At 36.5% G+C, this 17,901-nt stretch overlaps 1 protein-coding gene across 2 annotated transcripts in view; it reads right to left on the bottom strand.

The window, feature by feature from the left end:
- The window catches only part of Edil3 (EGF like repeats and discoidin domains 3), a 530,137-nt gene that overhangs the window by 379,730 nt on the left and 132,506 nt on the right, over window positions 1-17,901 (bottom strand). For both annotated transcript variants that reach the window (XM_060377743.1, XM_060377742.1), the window contains exon 2: window positions 6,627-6,755. In XM_060377743.1, the coding sequence (XP_060233726.1) occupies window positions 6,627-6,755 (129 nt within the window). The remainder of the gene's footprint in view (window positions 1-6,626; window positions 6,756-17,901) is intronic.

Here is a 17,901-nt window from a genome sequence, read left to right as displayed (position 1 = left end):
GAAATTGGAGAAGAGGGAAGGGGCTACAGTCAGGATACAATGTAAATAAATTGCAAGAAAGAAAGAAAGAAAGAAAGAAAGAAAGAAAGAAAGAAAGAAAGAAAGAAAGAAAGAATATGTAAACGTTCAGTTCCATATTGTTGTCTAGGTGTGAGAGCCAGTTCTCTCTACAAGTGAGCTGGGGCTGGGAACAGCATCTTGGGCCCATCTATGCAAAAGTTCCTTCATTTGACAGATGATGTCTTCACATTCAAGAGTATGATGTAGCAGGCTTTGCTTTGCTGCAAGCAAAACTTTCCTATTGCTTCCTTCAGGAATCAAAAATAAATCTTTGTATGCTAAAGAGGTTGAGCAGATATGTACATAAAAATCTCAGTGTATGAGAAGAAAAGATGCATGAGAGCTAGAGCAAGAGTGAGAATGAGAATTATTTAAAAGAAAGTTCAAAGGAAATGCTGCTACCTAAAGAAGGAAATTCATAAGATTGAGAGTTAATCTTGCTAACCTCCAAGACATAGTTTAGGACTGTGAGGGATATAAGTGAGGATTGACAGAAAAAGCAGGGAAGTGTTCTGAGTTTGTTTGACACTAGGAATTTTGTGGAGAGGAAATAAAACACAAAATTGGATGAGAAGTTCTTTGTAAATGAATAGCATGAAGAACTACAAAAGGGCTATTGCAAAGTAATAAGGTCTGGGATAAAATCATGACAGAATTTTGAAATTACCTTTTGCTGACTGTAGAATCACTGGGGTAAATAAAATTTTGAAATGACACTGAATCAGAATTTATTTTCAAATTTTTGATATTTTGATTACAATTTTCCCTTTACTTTCTTACCCCCATACCCTGACATATATCCTACCTCATTCTCCAAAATGTCCATGGTCTCTTTTTCCATTGTTATTATATGCATATTTATGCAGGTGTATAAATATGTTTTCCTAAATATGATGTGCTTAGTCAGAAAATGCTACCTCTATGTATTTTTCCAAGGCTTATCATTTAGCAATGGACAGCCAGTTGATGTGTTCTTTTTTGAGAAGGACTACCTTCCTTGCTTAACAGGGGGCTTTGTTTGTTTGTTTGTTTTTTTGTGTGTTTGTTTTTGTTGTTGTTGTCTGTAGTTCTTTGTGAAAGGGTAAAAGCCTCATGGGCTTTTCACAATATTTTGTACACAGCTCTGAATAAGTTCATTTTCTTTTACTGTGGAATAAAAATAGATTTAAACTTTCACACAATTGTAAAATATATGTAATTCAATAAAAATATGAAAAGAAATATTATTTGTAACTAAATAAAATATTAATATGTAAGTAAAATATAGTGATGATCATAGCTCTATGACTTTTATGGAATTAACTTAAAATGCCCAATTTTCTATTTTTGCTATTTTTACACACAAAATCTCATTATTCTTTATTCTTTCTGCTCTGTTTCTACCTAATATGGAAAAATAGGTGGCTATAAAATATCTATGATAGCTTTCAATTTGAAAGACAGGGACAGGGGTTTAATAGCTCAAATATCCAGTTCCTACATTTTAAAAACAGGATAAACCCTAAAGTAGTCATGATACTAATTTGTATTTTTATTAACTAAATGTTGAGTATTACATCAATATATGCTGAAAAATATAGGCTTAAGAAAGAAGTTGTAGAAATGAAAATATTGCACTTGTTCTATCTAATCTGAAAATTATTATTTTACCTTAAATTCTAACTCTTTTTATCAAATTATTTTAAAGGTCTGGAGAAATTGTTCAGAGGAAGAGAATTCTGGCTCCACAAACTTGAAGACCTGAGTGTGGCTCCCAAACACCCACATGGGAAACCAGTTACTTGCGCCTGTAACTCCAAAGATGCATTGGTTGGGGAAGTCAGTGTGGCTGCCAAGGCTTGCTCAGCCAGTCTACCTGAAAAACATTGAGCTCACGAACTTCCTACCCTGACTCAAGATGATGAGGTGAGGAGGGCACATGTGTCTTAGTTTGGCCCATATGTCACATTAAGTTCAATCACGTGTGCATACCTCATACACATGCATGTTTATGTACACACACAGCTAATTTTATAAAACACCAATGCTACATAACACAGAAAAGGCATTTTAACCTGCTATGTTTAAGGTTTTATACTATTTTTTTCATTATTTTAACCCTAACAAACATGATAAATGAAATGAGACTTGCTATAGCATCTATCCTATGCTACATTGCAGGGTTAAAAAATTACAAGTTGAAGAATTGGTAAATATACTTCACAGAAGGGGAGGTAGTATGAAACATATTATACCAAATAGGTTTTTAAATAATGTAGTTTGCCATACATATAATTATTGTAAGAATTTTAATAGTAAAGCAATAAACCTAGAGAAATTTAATTTAATAAACATCCAGGTCCTATCAGTGAACTATCTAGAATATGCATTGTGGTAGCTTTCTTTCTCTCTCTCTCTTTTTTTTTTTTCATGGTATATTCTCATCTTTAATTCAGTGTTATATTCTCTTTTAACATCTTGAACACTTATATTTTTTGGCTGTTGCTTTCTTTTTTATTTTATTAAATATACTTTATTCACTTTGTATCCCCCCATAAACCCCTCCTTCCTCCCTTCCTAATCCCACCTCCCCTCCCTCTTCTTCACCCATGCCCCTCCTCAAGTCCCATTGATAGGGGAGGTCCCCTCTCCTTCCTTCTAATCTTAGTCTATCAGATCTCATCAGGAGTGGCTGCATTGTCATCTTCTGTGGCCTGGTAAAGCTGCTCCCTCCTCAGGGGGTGATCAAAGAGCAGGCCAATCAGATTTTGTCAGAGGCAGTTCCTCTTCCCATTACTATGTAACCCACTTGGACACTAAACTGCCATTGGCTACACCTGTGCAGGGGTTCTAGGATATCTCCATGCCTGGTACTTGGTTGGAGTATGAGTCTCTGGGAAGTTCCCTGTGTTCAAATTTTCTGGTTCTGATGCTCTCCTTGTGGAGTCCCTGTCCAGTCCAGATCTTACTATTTCCCAATTCTTACATAAGATTCCATGCACATTGCCCAATAGTTGGCCATAAATCTCAGCATCTGCTTTGATAGTCTGCAGGGCAGAGCCTTTCTGAGGCCCTCTGTGGCAGGTTCCTAACTTGTTTCCTGTTTTCTTCTTCTTCTGATGTCCACCCTCTTTTCCTTTCAGGATGCAGATTGAGCATTTTAGTCAGAGTCCTCCTTCTTGATTAGTTTCTTTAGATGTACAGATTTTAGTTGGTTTATTCTATATTATATGTCCATATGAGTGAGTATATACCGTGTGTGTGTTTCTGCTTCTGGGACAGCTCACTCAGGATGATCCTTTCCAGTTCCCACCATTTACCTACAAATTTCATGATTTCCTTGTTTTTATTGCTGAGATGTACCACAATTCCATTGTGTAGATGTACCACAATTTCTGTATCCATTCTTCAGTTGAGGGGCATCTGGATTGTTTCCAGCTTCTGGCTATTACAAATAAAGCTGCTACAAACACGGTTGAGCAAATGTCCTTATTGTGTACCTGAGAATCTTTTGAATATATGCCTAGGAGTGGTATGGCTGTATCTTAAGGAAGCGCTACTCCTATTTGTCTGAGAAAGTGCCAGATTGATTTCCAGAGTGGTTGTACAAGTTTACATGGTAGCTTTCTTAAATGACTTTTTTATTTCTCTTTGCCATTTGTTCATTATAGATAGATAGATAGATAGATAGATAGATAGATAGATAGATCCTGATTGAAGTCCCCTTCCTCAACTCTCCCAGTCCCACCCTTACTCCCTCTTCCCCTCATCCCCTTCCCCTGCTCCACTGGAAGGGGGAGTTCTCCACTCTTGAACATCTGTCCATAGCTTGTTGAGTCTCATCAGGACTGCGTGGATCCTCTTCCTTCCTGGCCTGAAAAGGCTGCATCATCAGGGCCCAGTGATCAAAGAGTAGTCGACTGCTTCCCTCACTCAGAAATCTATATGAAAACTGAGCTGCCAATAGGCCACATCTGAGCAGGGGTTCTAGGCCCTCTCCATGCATGTTCCTCCATTGGTGTGTCAGTCTCTGTCTGACCCTCTGGGCTCAAATCTTTTAATTTTTTTGGTCTCCTTGTGGGTCACCTGTCCCCTTCATGGTGCTCTAATCCTACCCCTTTCTTCCTCCCTAATATTCTCTGTGCTCTGCCCAAAGTTTGGCCCTGAATCTCATTAACTGCTTCAATCCCCTGTTTGGTGAATCTTTTCAGAGAACCCTCTATAGTGGGCTCCCATCCTGTTTATTCTCTTCCATTGCTTCTGATGTCTATCCTGTTTGTCATTCTGGATGAGATTTAAGCAATCTCTCTAGGGTCCTCCTTATTCTTTAGGTTTTTAGGTCTGTAGATGGCTGTCCTATATTATAGGACTAATATCCACTTACTACTGAATGTATACCATGAATAACCTTTTCCATTATTTCCCCCTGACTTAGAATTTATATTTTCAAATTGGTGACAAAAGAATTATATTACTTGAAAACTATGGATTTGATACGGTTGGAATTGAAATAATGACACTAAAATTTAATTCGATTTTGACATTCTTGGCAGAAGTACTTAAAGCTATAATTTTCTTTGGTAAAACAGACTTCTGAATACATAACTCATATTAAATTCTAAATTCTGTTGTATATATCTTCAGATGAGGTCAAAGTGATTGCATCAGTTTTATTTCTATGGAATAATATCAAGTTTTCTAAAATATTCCTGAATTAATAAAAGCCTTAAAGCAGAATTATCTTTAATATGAATTAAACTGACAAAGTACATTAAGCAAGAACGTAAGTCAATTTTTTAGATACAACCATGTTAGTGTAGTATAGAAATATAAGATGCACATTAAAAAGAAAAAGCACTTTAAATTTTATAGTTATAATTTTATAAAATTTTAAATTTTAACATAGTAAATTAATGATTTTATTTCGTGATTCTTCTATCATTCAGTTAATAGTTATGGGGTTTTAGCCAAACTTTGGGCAAAGTGCAGGGAATCCTATGAAAGAAGAAGATAGTAAGACCTGGAGAAGACAGGTGCTCCACAAGGAGAGCAACAGAACCAGAAAATCTTGGCACAGGGGTCTTTCCTGAGACTGACACTCCAACCAAGTACCATTCATGGAGATAACCTAGAACCCCGGAACAGATGTAGCCCATGGCAGTTCAGTATCCAAGTGGGTTCCATAGTAACGGGGACAGGGACTGTCTCTGACATGAACTGATTGGCCTGCTCTCTGATCACCTCCCCCTGAGGGGAGAGCAGCCTTACCAGGCCACAAAGGAAGACAATGCAGCCACTCCTGATGAGGCTTGATAGACTAGGATCAGAAGGAAGGGGAGGAGTTGCTCTCCTCTTAGTGGACTGGGGTAGGGGCATGGGTGGAAAAGGGGGAAGGAGGGTGGCATTGGGAGGGGAGAAGGGAGGGGCCTACAGGGGGGATACAAAGTCAATAATAAAAATACAAATAAAAAATACAAAAATGTATAAAATACGATGATAGATAACACAAACTTATCATTGGCTACAAATATTATTTTTTTTCAAGTTGTTTATCAAAAGCCACAGTGTTTAGTGTTCCAGCAATTATGATGACTGGCAAAATTTTATTCAACATTCTTGGATTTCAAATTTAACAAATATAGACTCTTTTGTACACTTTTGGGTACTACTCCGGGAATCATTGCTTTCAGACCTAATCATAGTGCTGCTTTAACTCAGAGAAATATTTTTAACAGAAGTTTACATATTGTGGTTTAATTTCTTTAAGTTCCTTGGTTGTTTCATACAGAGCATTTTGATCAACTTCACCCACTAATTCCTTGCATATCTTTCCCCACATCTCTCCTATCCAATCACTGTCCTTTCTTTTTGCAGTTTAATGAGCCATGTACTCCCATCTGTGCTATCCATACACCTCGGGGTGTGGTGTCATCCACTGAGCTGTGTCGACTCCTGGGAACCATTACAGACTAGCCATATTTTTAATGAGGAGCTGTTTGGAAGCTATGAAAGCTGCAAAGTTCTACAGCAATGACAATTTTCACACTTTAAAAATAATTTTGAAAGTAATCAGTGACATGAATCAACTTTTGCAAAGAAAAGTTTTTAAAAAAGTTTTGATGAGGATTGCAGACTATCTTCTTCATAGTCTTAAAATGTGATGTATACTCATATTCTTAGAAAAATAAAAATTTAGAAGTTTTACAAAATACTAGTATGTATTATCAGTCTTTTTAAAAGCCCTAATTTCCAGTAATAATTTTGCCTAAGTCAACATGAGAGTTATTTACTTTATTTGCATATAAATAATTTTCATTAATATCAGAGGCATAGAAAATTCACTTTATTCAATTATTATTTGCTCTTTCCTTAATTATAGTGCTAACCATTAAATGAGGAATGATGATGTATTAAAGAATATCACTAATAAAAACATAATTAAAATTAAAAAAACAATAAAATTGATAGTAGTACAAACAAGTTCAATACAGTCTTCCAAAAATCCTTCAGTACCCAAGAATCATATCTGCCAATCATTCACAAAAAAGAACATGATGACTACCGAAATGCTTAAATCTTGCACTTACCAACCTCCACAACACTAGAGCAGTTGGGATCTGTGAAGCCATCTGGACACTCACAGGAAAAGGAATCATCTTCCAGTCCTGACAGACAGATGCCACCATTTTCACATGGATTGGGGGTACAAATATCACCTGAGGAACAGAGAGTAAAAGTTTGACTTTTTATGTCTGTCTTAAGACTGAAAGAGCAGTTCACTTGGTTGACAGGCTGAGTCCTGAAGAGGAGGTGTCTAGCTATATAGTGAATCTCCTCTCTGCTGTTACTTGTTTGTGTTTGTAACCTTTTTGTTACTCTCTCTAATATGCTAGGAAGTATTTCCTGATACTTAGAATCTGGAAATGCCATGTGTACTCACACTAGGTCCCAAAGGACTAAAATCATACATTGAATTTCCCTTGCTCTTTTCTGACTAACTCCACGCAAATGCCTTCAGGCCAATGTATTTCTTGAACTTCTTGAACTGACACATCGACTGAAGATTCAGAGAGAAAATGCAACAGAGGAGTAAGTTGTACCAAAGCAAAGATCTTCAGTGCTGTGTCTTTTCCTCTTGTATTGTGTGACAGGTCAAATTTAGTACTCTAATTAATGGAGATAGAGGGCTAGAAAAAAAGGCCACCAATGTTGAGAAGAGAATGACAATTGGTAAAGTTGTCACCTGTAGTAACTTGTAAGACAGAAAGTGTATGTGATAACATTTTGGATAGGATTAATGAGGTTTCCACACAGACAGTTAAAGTAAAAATTGGCTCAATTATCTACACATGATAAGCCACTAAAAGAAGGATGTCAAATACAAAACCTTTCAACTGCAAATTAAAAAAAATATAGAGGGAGCAAGATTTGACTGGAAAATGAAATTATTGCTCAACTTTAACCTCCCAAACTAATAACTGGTCAAATCTAAAGCATTGACAGAAAGATACAACCCCATGATAAATATAAAATTACGGATGTTTTTTAACTTTCATAACAATATTTCAAAGAGCTCATTTGGAGCATGAAACACCCTCTCAGAAAATTAAAGGACTCCAAGAAATGCTGAGGATTGTCCCCGAGCAAGCTGAAACACCTAAAGTAACACTGCTGATTCAATGTGAAAAGAATAATAGCCTTTATGTAAAATCCTGCGAGGAGAAATATGACATATTATGAAAAGAGGACTTGAGCTAGATTCATCTGATCATTTTCAAGGGGCATTTATCACTTAAGATGCCAGCTTTAATGCTAAAAGGAATGGGAAACGAAAGAAGGAAGAAGGTTGGAAAGTAAGGAAAAGGAAGGAGTAATAATCTGCATTATCTTTAGCATCATCTATACCAAACGTTTAAGCTATGTCGTTGAATTACTCCTAAAAAAGTGTATGAAGGAACATTCCTCATGTGTAAACACAACTTCACAGGTGAAGAACAGTGAGTAACACTGTCATCTACAACCCCCAGAGAGAATGTAGGGTGAAGTCACCAAAGCAAATCTGCAGAGTCCATAATAATTCCATTACTTTTACCAATATCCCAGACAGGAGCATGACTTCAGCAGACAACGAGTTGTTGTAGTAATGTACCTAGGAGCAAGGCAAGCTGAAGATATTCATATTGTCTTATTTATGTTAGCAAAAGAACAGGCAAACAAACAAACAAAAATGGAGTCTGGGACAGAGTCAGAGAAAAAGAGATACTTTAGAGACTTGCAATTACATATACACTCAAAATCAAGACAATCTAATTCTGACCTGCTTCTCTCTGGCAACTGAATCCCTATGCAGCATACCCACTGATCACTTCCTTTCATAGTACATAATGCACAGTACAAACACTGGTGTTGGTCAACAAATAGAATCGGAACTATATAAAGTTGTCAATTCTTGTTCTTTTGCTTATCCAATAATCATGGTTATTTTCTTGATTAAGAAACCATTCTTAGGGTGTGGGGAGTTGGCTCAAAGAATAAAGTGCTTCTGTGCAACTGTGAAGAACTGAGTTTGAATATCTACCATCCACATAAAACTGTGCTAGACCTCATCAATAATCCCAATGCTTCTGAGATAAGTTCATGTGGATATTCAAGATGATCTCCAGAAACTCAAAGGTCAGCTAGCCTGGTGTCACCGAGAAGTAACTTTGCCTCTAGCGGTGAGAAGGGTGAGGACCATGCCAAAATATGTCCTCTGACCTCCACATGACTATCATGACACACATGCACCTACACTCACATGCATATCATATATAGTAAAACTTCCTTGGCACCTATACTGTCTTTTCCAGATGACAATATTAAATCTATTATATTTTTGATCAGATAATGTTTCTGTGGTCAAAATGAGAAAGATCTACTCACTTCTTGTCACATGCATAGAAGGCAGCTGTTATGTAGCTGATCTTTGTTGATGTTATTTTTTATTGAATATTTGTTCTGTTTTGATTATGGATTGTCTTAGTCAGAGTTGCTATTGCTGTGGATAAGCACAATGGCCAAAAGCAACTTGGGAAGGGAAGGGTTTATTTGGCTAACACTTGCATATCAGTCTTCATCATTGAAGGAACTCGATGATCATCAGGATGTCAGGAATGAAACCCAAACAGGACAGAAACCTGGAGGAAGGAGCTGATGCAGAGGCCATGGAGGAATGCTGCAAAATGGCCTAGACAGCCTGTTTTCTTATAGAAAGTAGAACTATCAGCCTAGGGATGGCACCACCCACAGTGGGCTGGGCCCGCCTACATCAATCACTAATTAAGAAAATGCCCCACAAGTTTGCCTACACCCTGATCTTATAGAGGCCCTTTTTTTTTAAATTGAGGCTCCCTCCTGTCTGGTGATTCTAGATTATGTCAAGTTGACATTAAATTAGCCAACACATGCCTACAAATCTCTAATAAACTAAAGCTTGTAAACAGTTATTTAGTTGATGGTTAAAATTGCCTAGGTTTAATGAATATAAAGTGATGGAATAACAACTTAATTAGAATGATGGTTACACACTCACATATTTACTAAATTTTATATCTACTACATTAGCATTTTTGTAAATTTGATATTTTTTATTTGTTTTGTGTGCTTATACTCTTTCCAATATTTTGGGGTGGAATCTAGCCTATGAACTTGCAAAATATCATACAAGTGTTCTACCCCTTAGCTACCATCTCAAACCCAAGATAACAACATATTGTTAAATGTATTCTCTAATTTTTTTTCTTACTGACAGCATTAATATGTGCATGACATAATTTAAAGGTATAGAAATGACATAAAATTACTTTAACATGCAATGAATTAAAATGGCATTGTAACAAAATAGATGTGAGTGCTGAAGGATAGCATGTAATCTAGGTTGAATTTATGTCATAAAACAGTGTGACATAAGTAGTCAGTTTAAAAATAGTGTAAATCATTTTCTTTTAAAGGAAGTGTTGTATCTGAGAAGTTTGGGAAACATCTCAAATAAATATGTCTGATAATAACATGGGTATTGAACTGGAGGACTTTCTCTTTATTATGAACTGTTAAATGTCAGTGAGTATTTAAGGGCAGAGATAGGGCAGGATGGGGAAGATGAAAGATCTTTCAACTAATAAGTAAATATTACAGCAACTAAAGGAAGATTCTTTTGAAAAAATATAAGAAGTGTTAAGTCATCTTCAGTATAAATATGACAGCTGTCACAAACAGACTCTACTATGTCAACGTCTGCCAGAGGTTAACATAGATCCTCCAGTATTAGGTGGAAAATCTGAGCATAACATAAAAGTTGTGTCCTTGCACAAAGCATGAAAAACAGAAACAACAAAGAAAAGACAAGAGAATCTATTACAGGTGTTACTGTGAATCTGTTTTTTGCCATAGGCAATTATAACAGCATTCTTCTTGTAGCTGTGTAGTCCAAGACATAAATACTTAAAAGAAGTTAAGAGTGTAAGGTTTAGCTACATGAGATGTGGCTCTATGGTGGAGAAGGTGTCTAGCATGCAGAAGGTCCTGTACTCAGTATCTAAAATCAGAAAAAGAGAAAAGGTGATATAAATATTTATTAAGAAATATTGTCTACACACTAAGTAATCATTTTTCTAAAATTATAAGCATACAAAAGTAGTGCCTATGAAGGACTGGATGATGAAAAACCAAAATCAAGCAAAGAAAACCTTCCTTTTACAATACATGTTTTACACCTATGTTAAGGATAAGAGAGATTGAGGACAAAGATGATAGGGTAGGAATAATCAGGAACAGTCACTGTCTAATGGGGGCACAAAAAGGTCTTCTGTAAGATAGTAGGGTGCCTGAGAGCAAAAGCCACTCTTTGGCAGAATTCCTTTAGCACAGGGACAACCAGAATCTGGTGATTTTACTATGAACAATTGTTGGTTTTATCCAATTCAGACACAGTCCCAAGGTCATCCCACAGTTTCTGCAGAGGAGGTTGTAAGCTTATAGCTAAGTAAAAGCATGTTGTTCCATGAAATTAGATTGGGAAGTGGGCCTCCATGGGCACAATAATGTTCATTCTCAAAGGTACCTGCTTTGTTGTCATGTTCAGCAAACCCATAGTCTTATCCTGCTATTTTCTATATGTAGCTCTTGTCAAGATAATGTTCTATATGTGGGATGACACTTTTAAGTGAAAAGTAATTTCCTTGATAAATTTCATATCTAATTGACAATCTGTATGGTAACTGTAGTATTCAGGAAGGCTCTTCTAAAACTTCTATTTCTGTGCAATTTGAATTAACATAAAGCAATTATCTACTTGAAGGGGTAAATATGGTACTTAAAGCTTACTAAGTCCTTGGAGTTGAAACAAAAGATCTTTGTCTATTTACTCATCACCTTAGTTGGTAAATATTAAAACTATGATGGCCATCAACACAAGAAGACAGACTCAATGAAGAAAAAAAAAACCAATACAATAGAGATGACACAATGCTTTGCTCCCTGTCAGCATATTCTCTGCTATGGGTCTGTGTATTGCAGTCTGTGCAGGGTTCCACCTTGATGATTTTTGGTTGACTGACCTCCCCTGCTTTAGATTAGGACAGATGTGTTTAATTTTATTTTATGTTTCATAGTTCCATCTGCAGTTTATGGCAGACTCAGGCAAATTAAGCCAATGCTGGACTTTCTTTTGGCAATAGAATGAAGAAATTATTTTTCTCAAGGGCAAGACATCTTCACTGGCTAAATCTAATTTACAATTTTCTTTAATTTTCTACACACTCTAGAATTCTGAAAGGACTGGACAGTCATCTTTAGCTTTAGCTTCACTTTTACACTGACCCTCTACCTGTTGCCAGTTACTTCATGGGTGCTACAAAGAATGTCTTATTTTGTCTCATTATCTACTCACAAGCCATGACTAATGAAGCTTTGGAGTAATGTTTGTAGGTACCTTAACTATCACCTCTTATTGTGGAAAACAGTGCAAAGCAAATACATAAGGACAAAGCAACTAAGAACCAAAAGAATGTCCATTTTAATGCTATTTTATTATATCAGTATATACAGCTATGGTACTTAAGTTCATATAAAGAAGAATATTTCCACATGTGGTGGAAATTGGCACACAAGATGGCTAATTTATTTCATTGACTTAAGTTCTTAAATGGTTTATAGGCTACATTTTTTTGATGAGCTTGTGTCTGCCTTCAGTTTGCATACCAGAGAATCACTGACTCATCCATCATATATTCATTTGCCAGACACCACACTGAGAGAACAGAGTGCGGCTGAGATGAAACACATAATGTTTCTGCTTTCTTAGAGTTTATATTATAGAAGAAATGAATAATTAAAGCCTCACAAATAAGCAAACAAGGTGTTGCTCACTGTGAAAACAAAGCCAGGAGGAAAGTCTGCCTGATAAGAAATGCTGTAAATAGAATTGATTATTCAACATATCGAGTAAGGCAGTTATTTTGGCTGAAAATTGAGAAATGAACAGAAAGGAGCAGGGAAGAAAGACCATTCTTTTCAGAAAGGACAAGTGATTGGCTCTCAAGATAAGCACAGGAATGATTAAGGCAAGTCCTTCAAGAAAAAAGATCAGTATATATACTACACAGTAATGAATTGCTCTTAATTGTTTGTTATCAGAACCAATCTTTATAGAAACTTCTGTGTAATTTGAAAGCACACATTTAATCAGCCATGTACAAGACAGTAAAATATAATGCTTGTGTTTATGTCTTAAACATCTGAATATAAACTCCTTATTTAAATGCTGATGTTTTCATGTATTTATGTATTTATAGTTTTATTAATGTATTTGCTTAGTGCTACTAATGTGCTTATGCATTTACAGAATAGTATGAATACCTTAGGAATTTATTTAGGTAAATACAGCAGTCCCTGCTTTATCTTTTTGGCTAGATGTGCTGGGAAATGCTAGACTGTGTTGTCAGTATTACTTTTGACATCTCTCGATCTTTGCAAACACAGCTGGACACAGACAAGAAACTAATTTGTGTGACCCAAGAATTTTTTTTGTGAACATGACTTTTTCTTTAATCACTTCAGTGTCCCAGCATGCTAACTGTTGCAACCCATATTTAAGTCTGGAAACGAAACATAGAGAACAGTTGAATTGACATTCCACAACCATGACCATGTGGGCCTATGCATTACTCTATGCCAACTTCAATTTCTTGCTGTCCTGTTGACCGTGGCAGCTCTAACGCTACTTCATTAAGGAAATGAGAGAAAGCAAAGTCTTTGCTTTCAATTGCACAAGTCATAATTTTGAAACAACTATAAATTGAGTACATAGAATAACTAGCCAAGTCTAGTATAAAATGAGCAATTACTCTAGTTAAAATGAGATAAAGCTCATGAGAATTTGCATATTTGAACTGGCAAAACTCACAGAAAATGTTAGCACTCTCATGATTTATTCTCTATGAAACTGTGGAACAGAATATCTCGTTTAAATTTGACAATAGCCTTTTTAAGTTCTTACCCTTTGAGGGAGGGTTTGTATTGTATATTCTAATGAGTTACATGCATGGAATTTAATTTAAATCCTCTCACACACTAAAAATTATGACTGGACTCTGTATATTTCAAAAGTTTCTTTAAAAGGTATGACTAGTCACTTCAAGGAAGAGGGGTATATCCTAAGAGCATTAAAAATGTAAATGGAAACCTGCATATTACTACAAAACACACATATACCTATTTGTTTATATATGCTTGTCTGTGTATATATGTATGTATATGCATATGTGTATGTTTAAAAAATGTTGTGGAGAAAGGGGAACACTCCAACATTGCTGGTGGGAATGTAAACTTGTACAACCACTCTGGAAATCAATCTGGCGCATTCTCAGACAACTAGGAATAATGCTTCCTCAAGATCCAGCCATACCACTCCTAGGGTTATATCCAAAAGAGGCTCAAGTACACAATAAGGACATTTGATCAATCATGTTTATAGCAGCTTTATTTGTAATAGCCAGAAGCTGGAAACAACTCAGATGCCCCAACTGAAGAATGGATACAGAAATTGTGGTACATCTACACAATGGACTATTACTCAGCAATGAAAAACAAGGAAATCATGAAATTTGCGAGTAAATGGTGGAAACTGGAAAGGATCAACCTGAGTGAGCTGTCCCAGAAACAGAAAGACATACACTGTAAATACTCACTCATATAGACATATAATATAGGACAAACCTACTAAAATCTGTACGTCTAAAGAAATTAATCAAGAGGGAGGACTCTGACTAAAATGCTCAATCCCATCCTGAAAGGCAAAGGGAATGGATATCAGAAGAAGAAGAAAACAGGAAACAAGTTAGGAACCTGCCACAGTGGGCCTCAGAAAGGGTCTGCCCTGCAGACTATCAAAGCAGATGCTGAGACTTATGGCCAACTGTTGGGCAATGTGCATGGAATCTTATGAAAGAAGTGGGAAATAGTAAGACCTGGAGAGGACAGGAACTCCACAAGGAGAGTAACAGAACCAGAAAATTTGAACACAGGGGTCTTCCCAGAGACTCATACTCCAACCAAGTACCATGCATTGAGATAACCTAGAACCTCTGCACAGATGTAGCCCATGGCAGTTTAGTGTCCAAGTGGGTTACATAGTAATGGGAACAGGGACTGCCTCTGACATAATCTGATTGGCCTGCTCTTTGATCACCTTCCCCTGAGCAGCCTTACCAGGCCACAGAAGATGACAATGCAGCCACTCCTGATGAGATCTGATAGACTAAGATCAGAAGGAAGGAGAGGGGGACTCCCCAACCAGTGGACTTGGTGAGGGATGGTGGGATTATGAGGGGAAGAGGAAAGGGTTTATGGGGAGATACAAAGTGAATAAAGTGTAATTAATAAAATAAAATAAAATTTAAAAAAAATGTAGTTACCCTATACTAGGATAACAGTGACCCTACTAAACGCCGGAGGCCAACAATTAAAAATCTCAGTTTCACAAATAGGCTGACTTTTTTGGAGGTTTTGGACAGGGAGATTCCCAAGCATTACAAATTATTGACAATGCTATTGGTAACTTTACAAAACCTGTGGGTAAGATCATATAAGTGGAGATGACACATTCCTGCACCAAATATGATGGAGACATTGTGCAGCTGCTGCCTCAGAAGTTTTGTCGCTAGTTCATGTTTTTCATAGTTCTTGATATTTTTGTTACCAGAGAAAAAAACGTAATCATCTCTTTCATTCAGGTGTGAATCTTGCAAGCTACACAATCACTGGCCTGTTAAGATGTGCCTAGCAGTGACAGGAATGTCATGGGAGTAACCAAGCCTATTTTTATTGAATCTAAATGCCATTCCACAAGATGAACCACTTTCCTGGTGTCATTGATTGAGCAAGAAAGTGTAGCAAAGAGGTCATAAACCCTAGGAGAGAACCTACAACCTGTCAAGGTGCAGAGAGTAAGTAACTGCAGATTCTTCAGCCCTCAGTGTGACACATATCTTACAGATCCTCGTCCCGAAGCTTCATTGCAGAAAAGGGGAGAGTTTAGTGTTCGAGTAGGAGAGTGGCTGTAAGCAGAGAGTGTCATTTGGACACTGTAGGGCAGCTGCATCATCAATTCTCAGCAACTGACAGTATGGACAAGACCTAAGGAAGCCCAATCCAGACAAAATTCCACCATAGACAGGGGAGATGGGCAGGAAGGTACAGCCCAGCTGTGGAGCTACTGACAATCAGTAGCTGAAGGGTGATGAAATATCAGTTTTCATTAAGAGTGTATACCCTGGGAAGATGACCAGACTCCAGTGAAAAGCTACTGATCCATGAATAAACTGGTAATACAAATTGGACTTTATAGGTTAAAAAAATTGAAAAGAAATAGAAGATACATATTTCAGTATGGGAAGTGTAGAAATCTGAGAGGAGCCAGGGTAGGGGGTAAATTTAATCAAAACATGCTGCACAAAGTTTCCAAAGAACCAATGCAAAATAATACCTTAAAAAGATAAGGGGATGCAGAATGAATAAAGTGTAAAAAAAATAAAATAAAATAAAATAAAATAAAAGATAATACAATCTGATTCTAGGCTTTGATATTTTAAACGTGATTTATAGGCTCTTCAGGACAGGTTAGCAGGATCTCAATGACCTGAGATCCATCTCCAGAACCCACATGGCGTCAGGAGAGCAATAACTCCCACAAGTCATTCTTTGCCCTCCATCTGCCCACTACAGAACGTCCTAATGAGCACACCAGACAACAGTACATGCAGACACATATACACACTAAACAAACATGTAATTAAAAACAAATTTGAGATAATAGTGTGTACCTTTGGGTAATTGAAGTATAAAAAATCTAATTTATAAAAGAAGGAAATGCTAGAGATATATACAAATAATAAAAAGTCACATTTAACGAAAGAAAGAAAGAAAGAAAGAAAGAAAGAAAGAAAGAAAGAAAGAAAACTCATCCAATTCTGTTCCTCGGTGACAGCATTGTTCAAAATTAGTCAGAAGAAATCCTTAGTTCCTTATCAAAAATATATGATCAAAGGGATCTTAGAAACCAATACACTTAAACTTACTCTGATGCTAATGTAAAGCACCATGCTCAAATGTAATTCAGAGGGTCGCCCTGCTAGAATAGGACACTTTCTTCTATTCAAATTATTTTCAAATACTGGTAGCCTGGAGGACTGAAATTATCAAGAAGAAAATAAATAATTGTTGATTGTTAACTGTTAAAAATTATAACTGATTTCATGACGTTTCAATCAAAGCTCCCTATAAAAGTAAGCAGAAATATGTTTTAGACTCCAACAAAGAGAATCCTTTATATAATTTGTGTTTTAAAGCACCCTGGAGAATCTCTTAACATAAGTTAGAACTTTTAGAACTGAATGGTATATTAAAGATTATCTAACCCAGTGGTTTTCAAACTTTGCTGTGTATTGGAACCATAGGAGAGCTTCTCAAATTCCTGTTGCTCGGTCCAATTAAGTCAGTATAACAAGAGTGTGCTCCAGCCCTTAACACTTTGAAGGCTCATACAAGTGTTATAGCACATTGAAAAAGATGGTGCTGGTGTAACTGGATGTCTATATGTAGAAAAATGCAAACAGACCCAGATTTATCCTCCTACACAAAACTAAAACCAAAGGGGCCCAAAGACCTCAACATAAAAAAAGACACACTAAACCTCTTAGAAGAAAAAGTGGGGAAGAGTCTTGAACTCATCGTCACAGGAGACAACTTCCAGAACAGAACACCAACCACACAGGCTCTAAGATCAACAATCAATAAACGGGACTTCAAGAAACTGAAAAGCTTCTGTAAAGCAAAGGACACTGTCCTCAGAACAAAACAACAGCCTACAGACTGAGAAAAGATCTTCATCAACCTTATATCCAACAGAGGGTTAATATCCAGAATATACAAAGAACTCAAGAAGTTAAACATCAATAATGAAGCAATCCAATTAAAAAAATAGCATACAGAGCTAAAAGAGAATTTCGATAGAGGAATACCAAATGGCAGAGAAATATTTAAAGAAATACTCAATGTCCTTAATATCAGGGAAATGCAAATAAAAACAACCCCGAGATTTCACTTTACATCCACCTAAATGGCTAAGATGAAAAACTCAAGTGACAATAAATGCTGGAGAAAGGGGAACCTTCCTCCATTGCTGGTAACAAAGTAAACTTCTACAACCACTTTGGAAATAAACCTGGCACTTTCTAAGACAATTAGGAAGAGTGCTACCTCAAAATATAGCTATACCACTCCTAGGCACATATACAAAATATGCAAAAGTATACATCAAGGACATTT

The sequence above is a fragment of the Meriones unguiculatus genome, chromosome 2, assembly GCF_030254825.1.
Source record: "Meriones unguiculatus strain TT.TT164.6M chromosome 2, Bangor_MerUng_6.1, whole genome shotgun sequence".
NCBI lineage: Eukaryota > Metazoa > Chordata > Mammalia > Rodentia > Muridae > Meriones > Meriones unguiculatus.
This window is presented reverse-complemented; position numbering and strand designations above follow the sequence as displayed.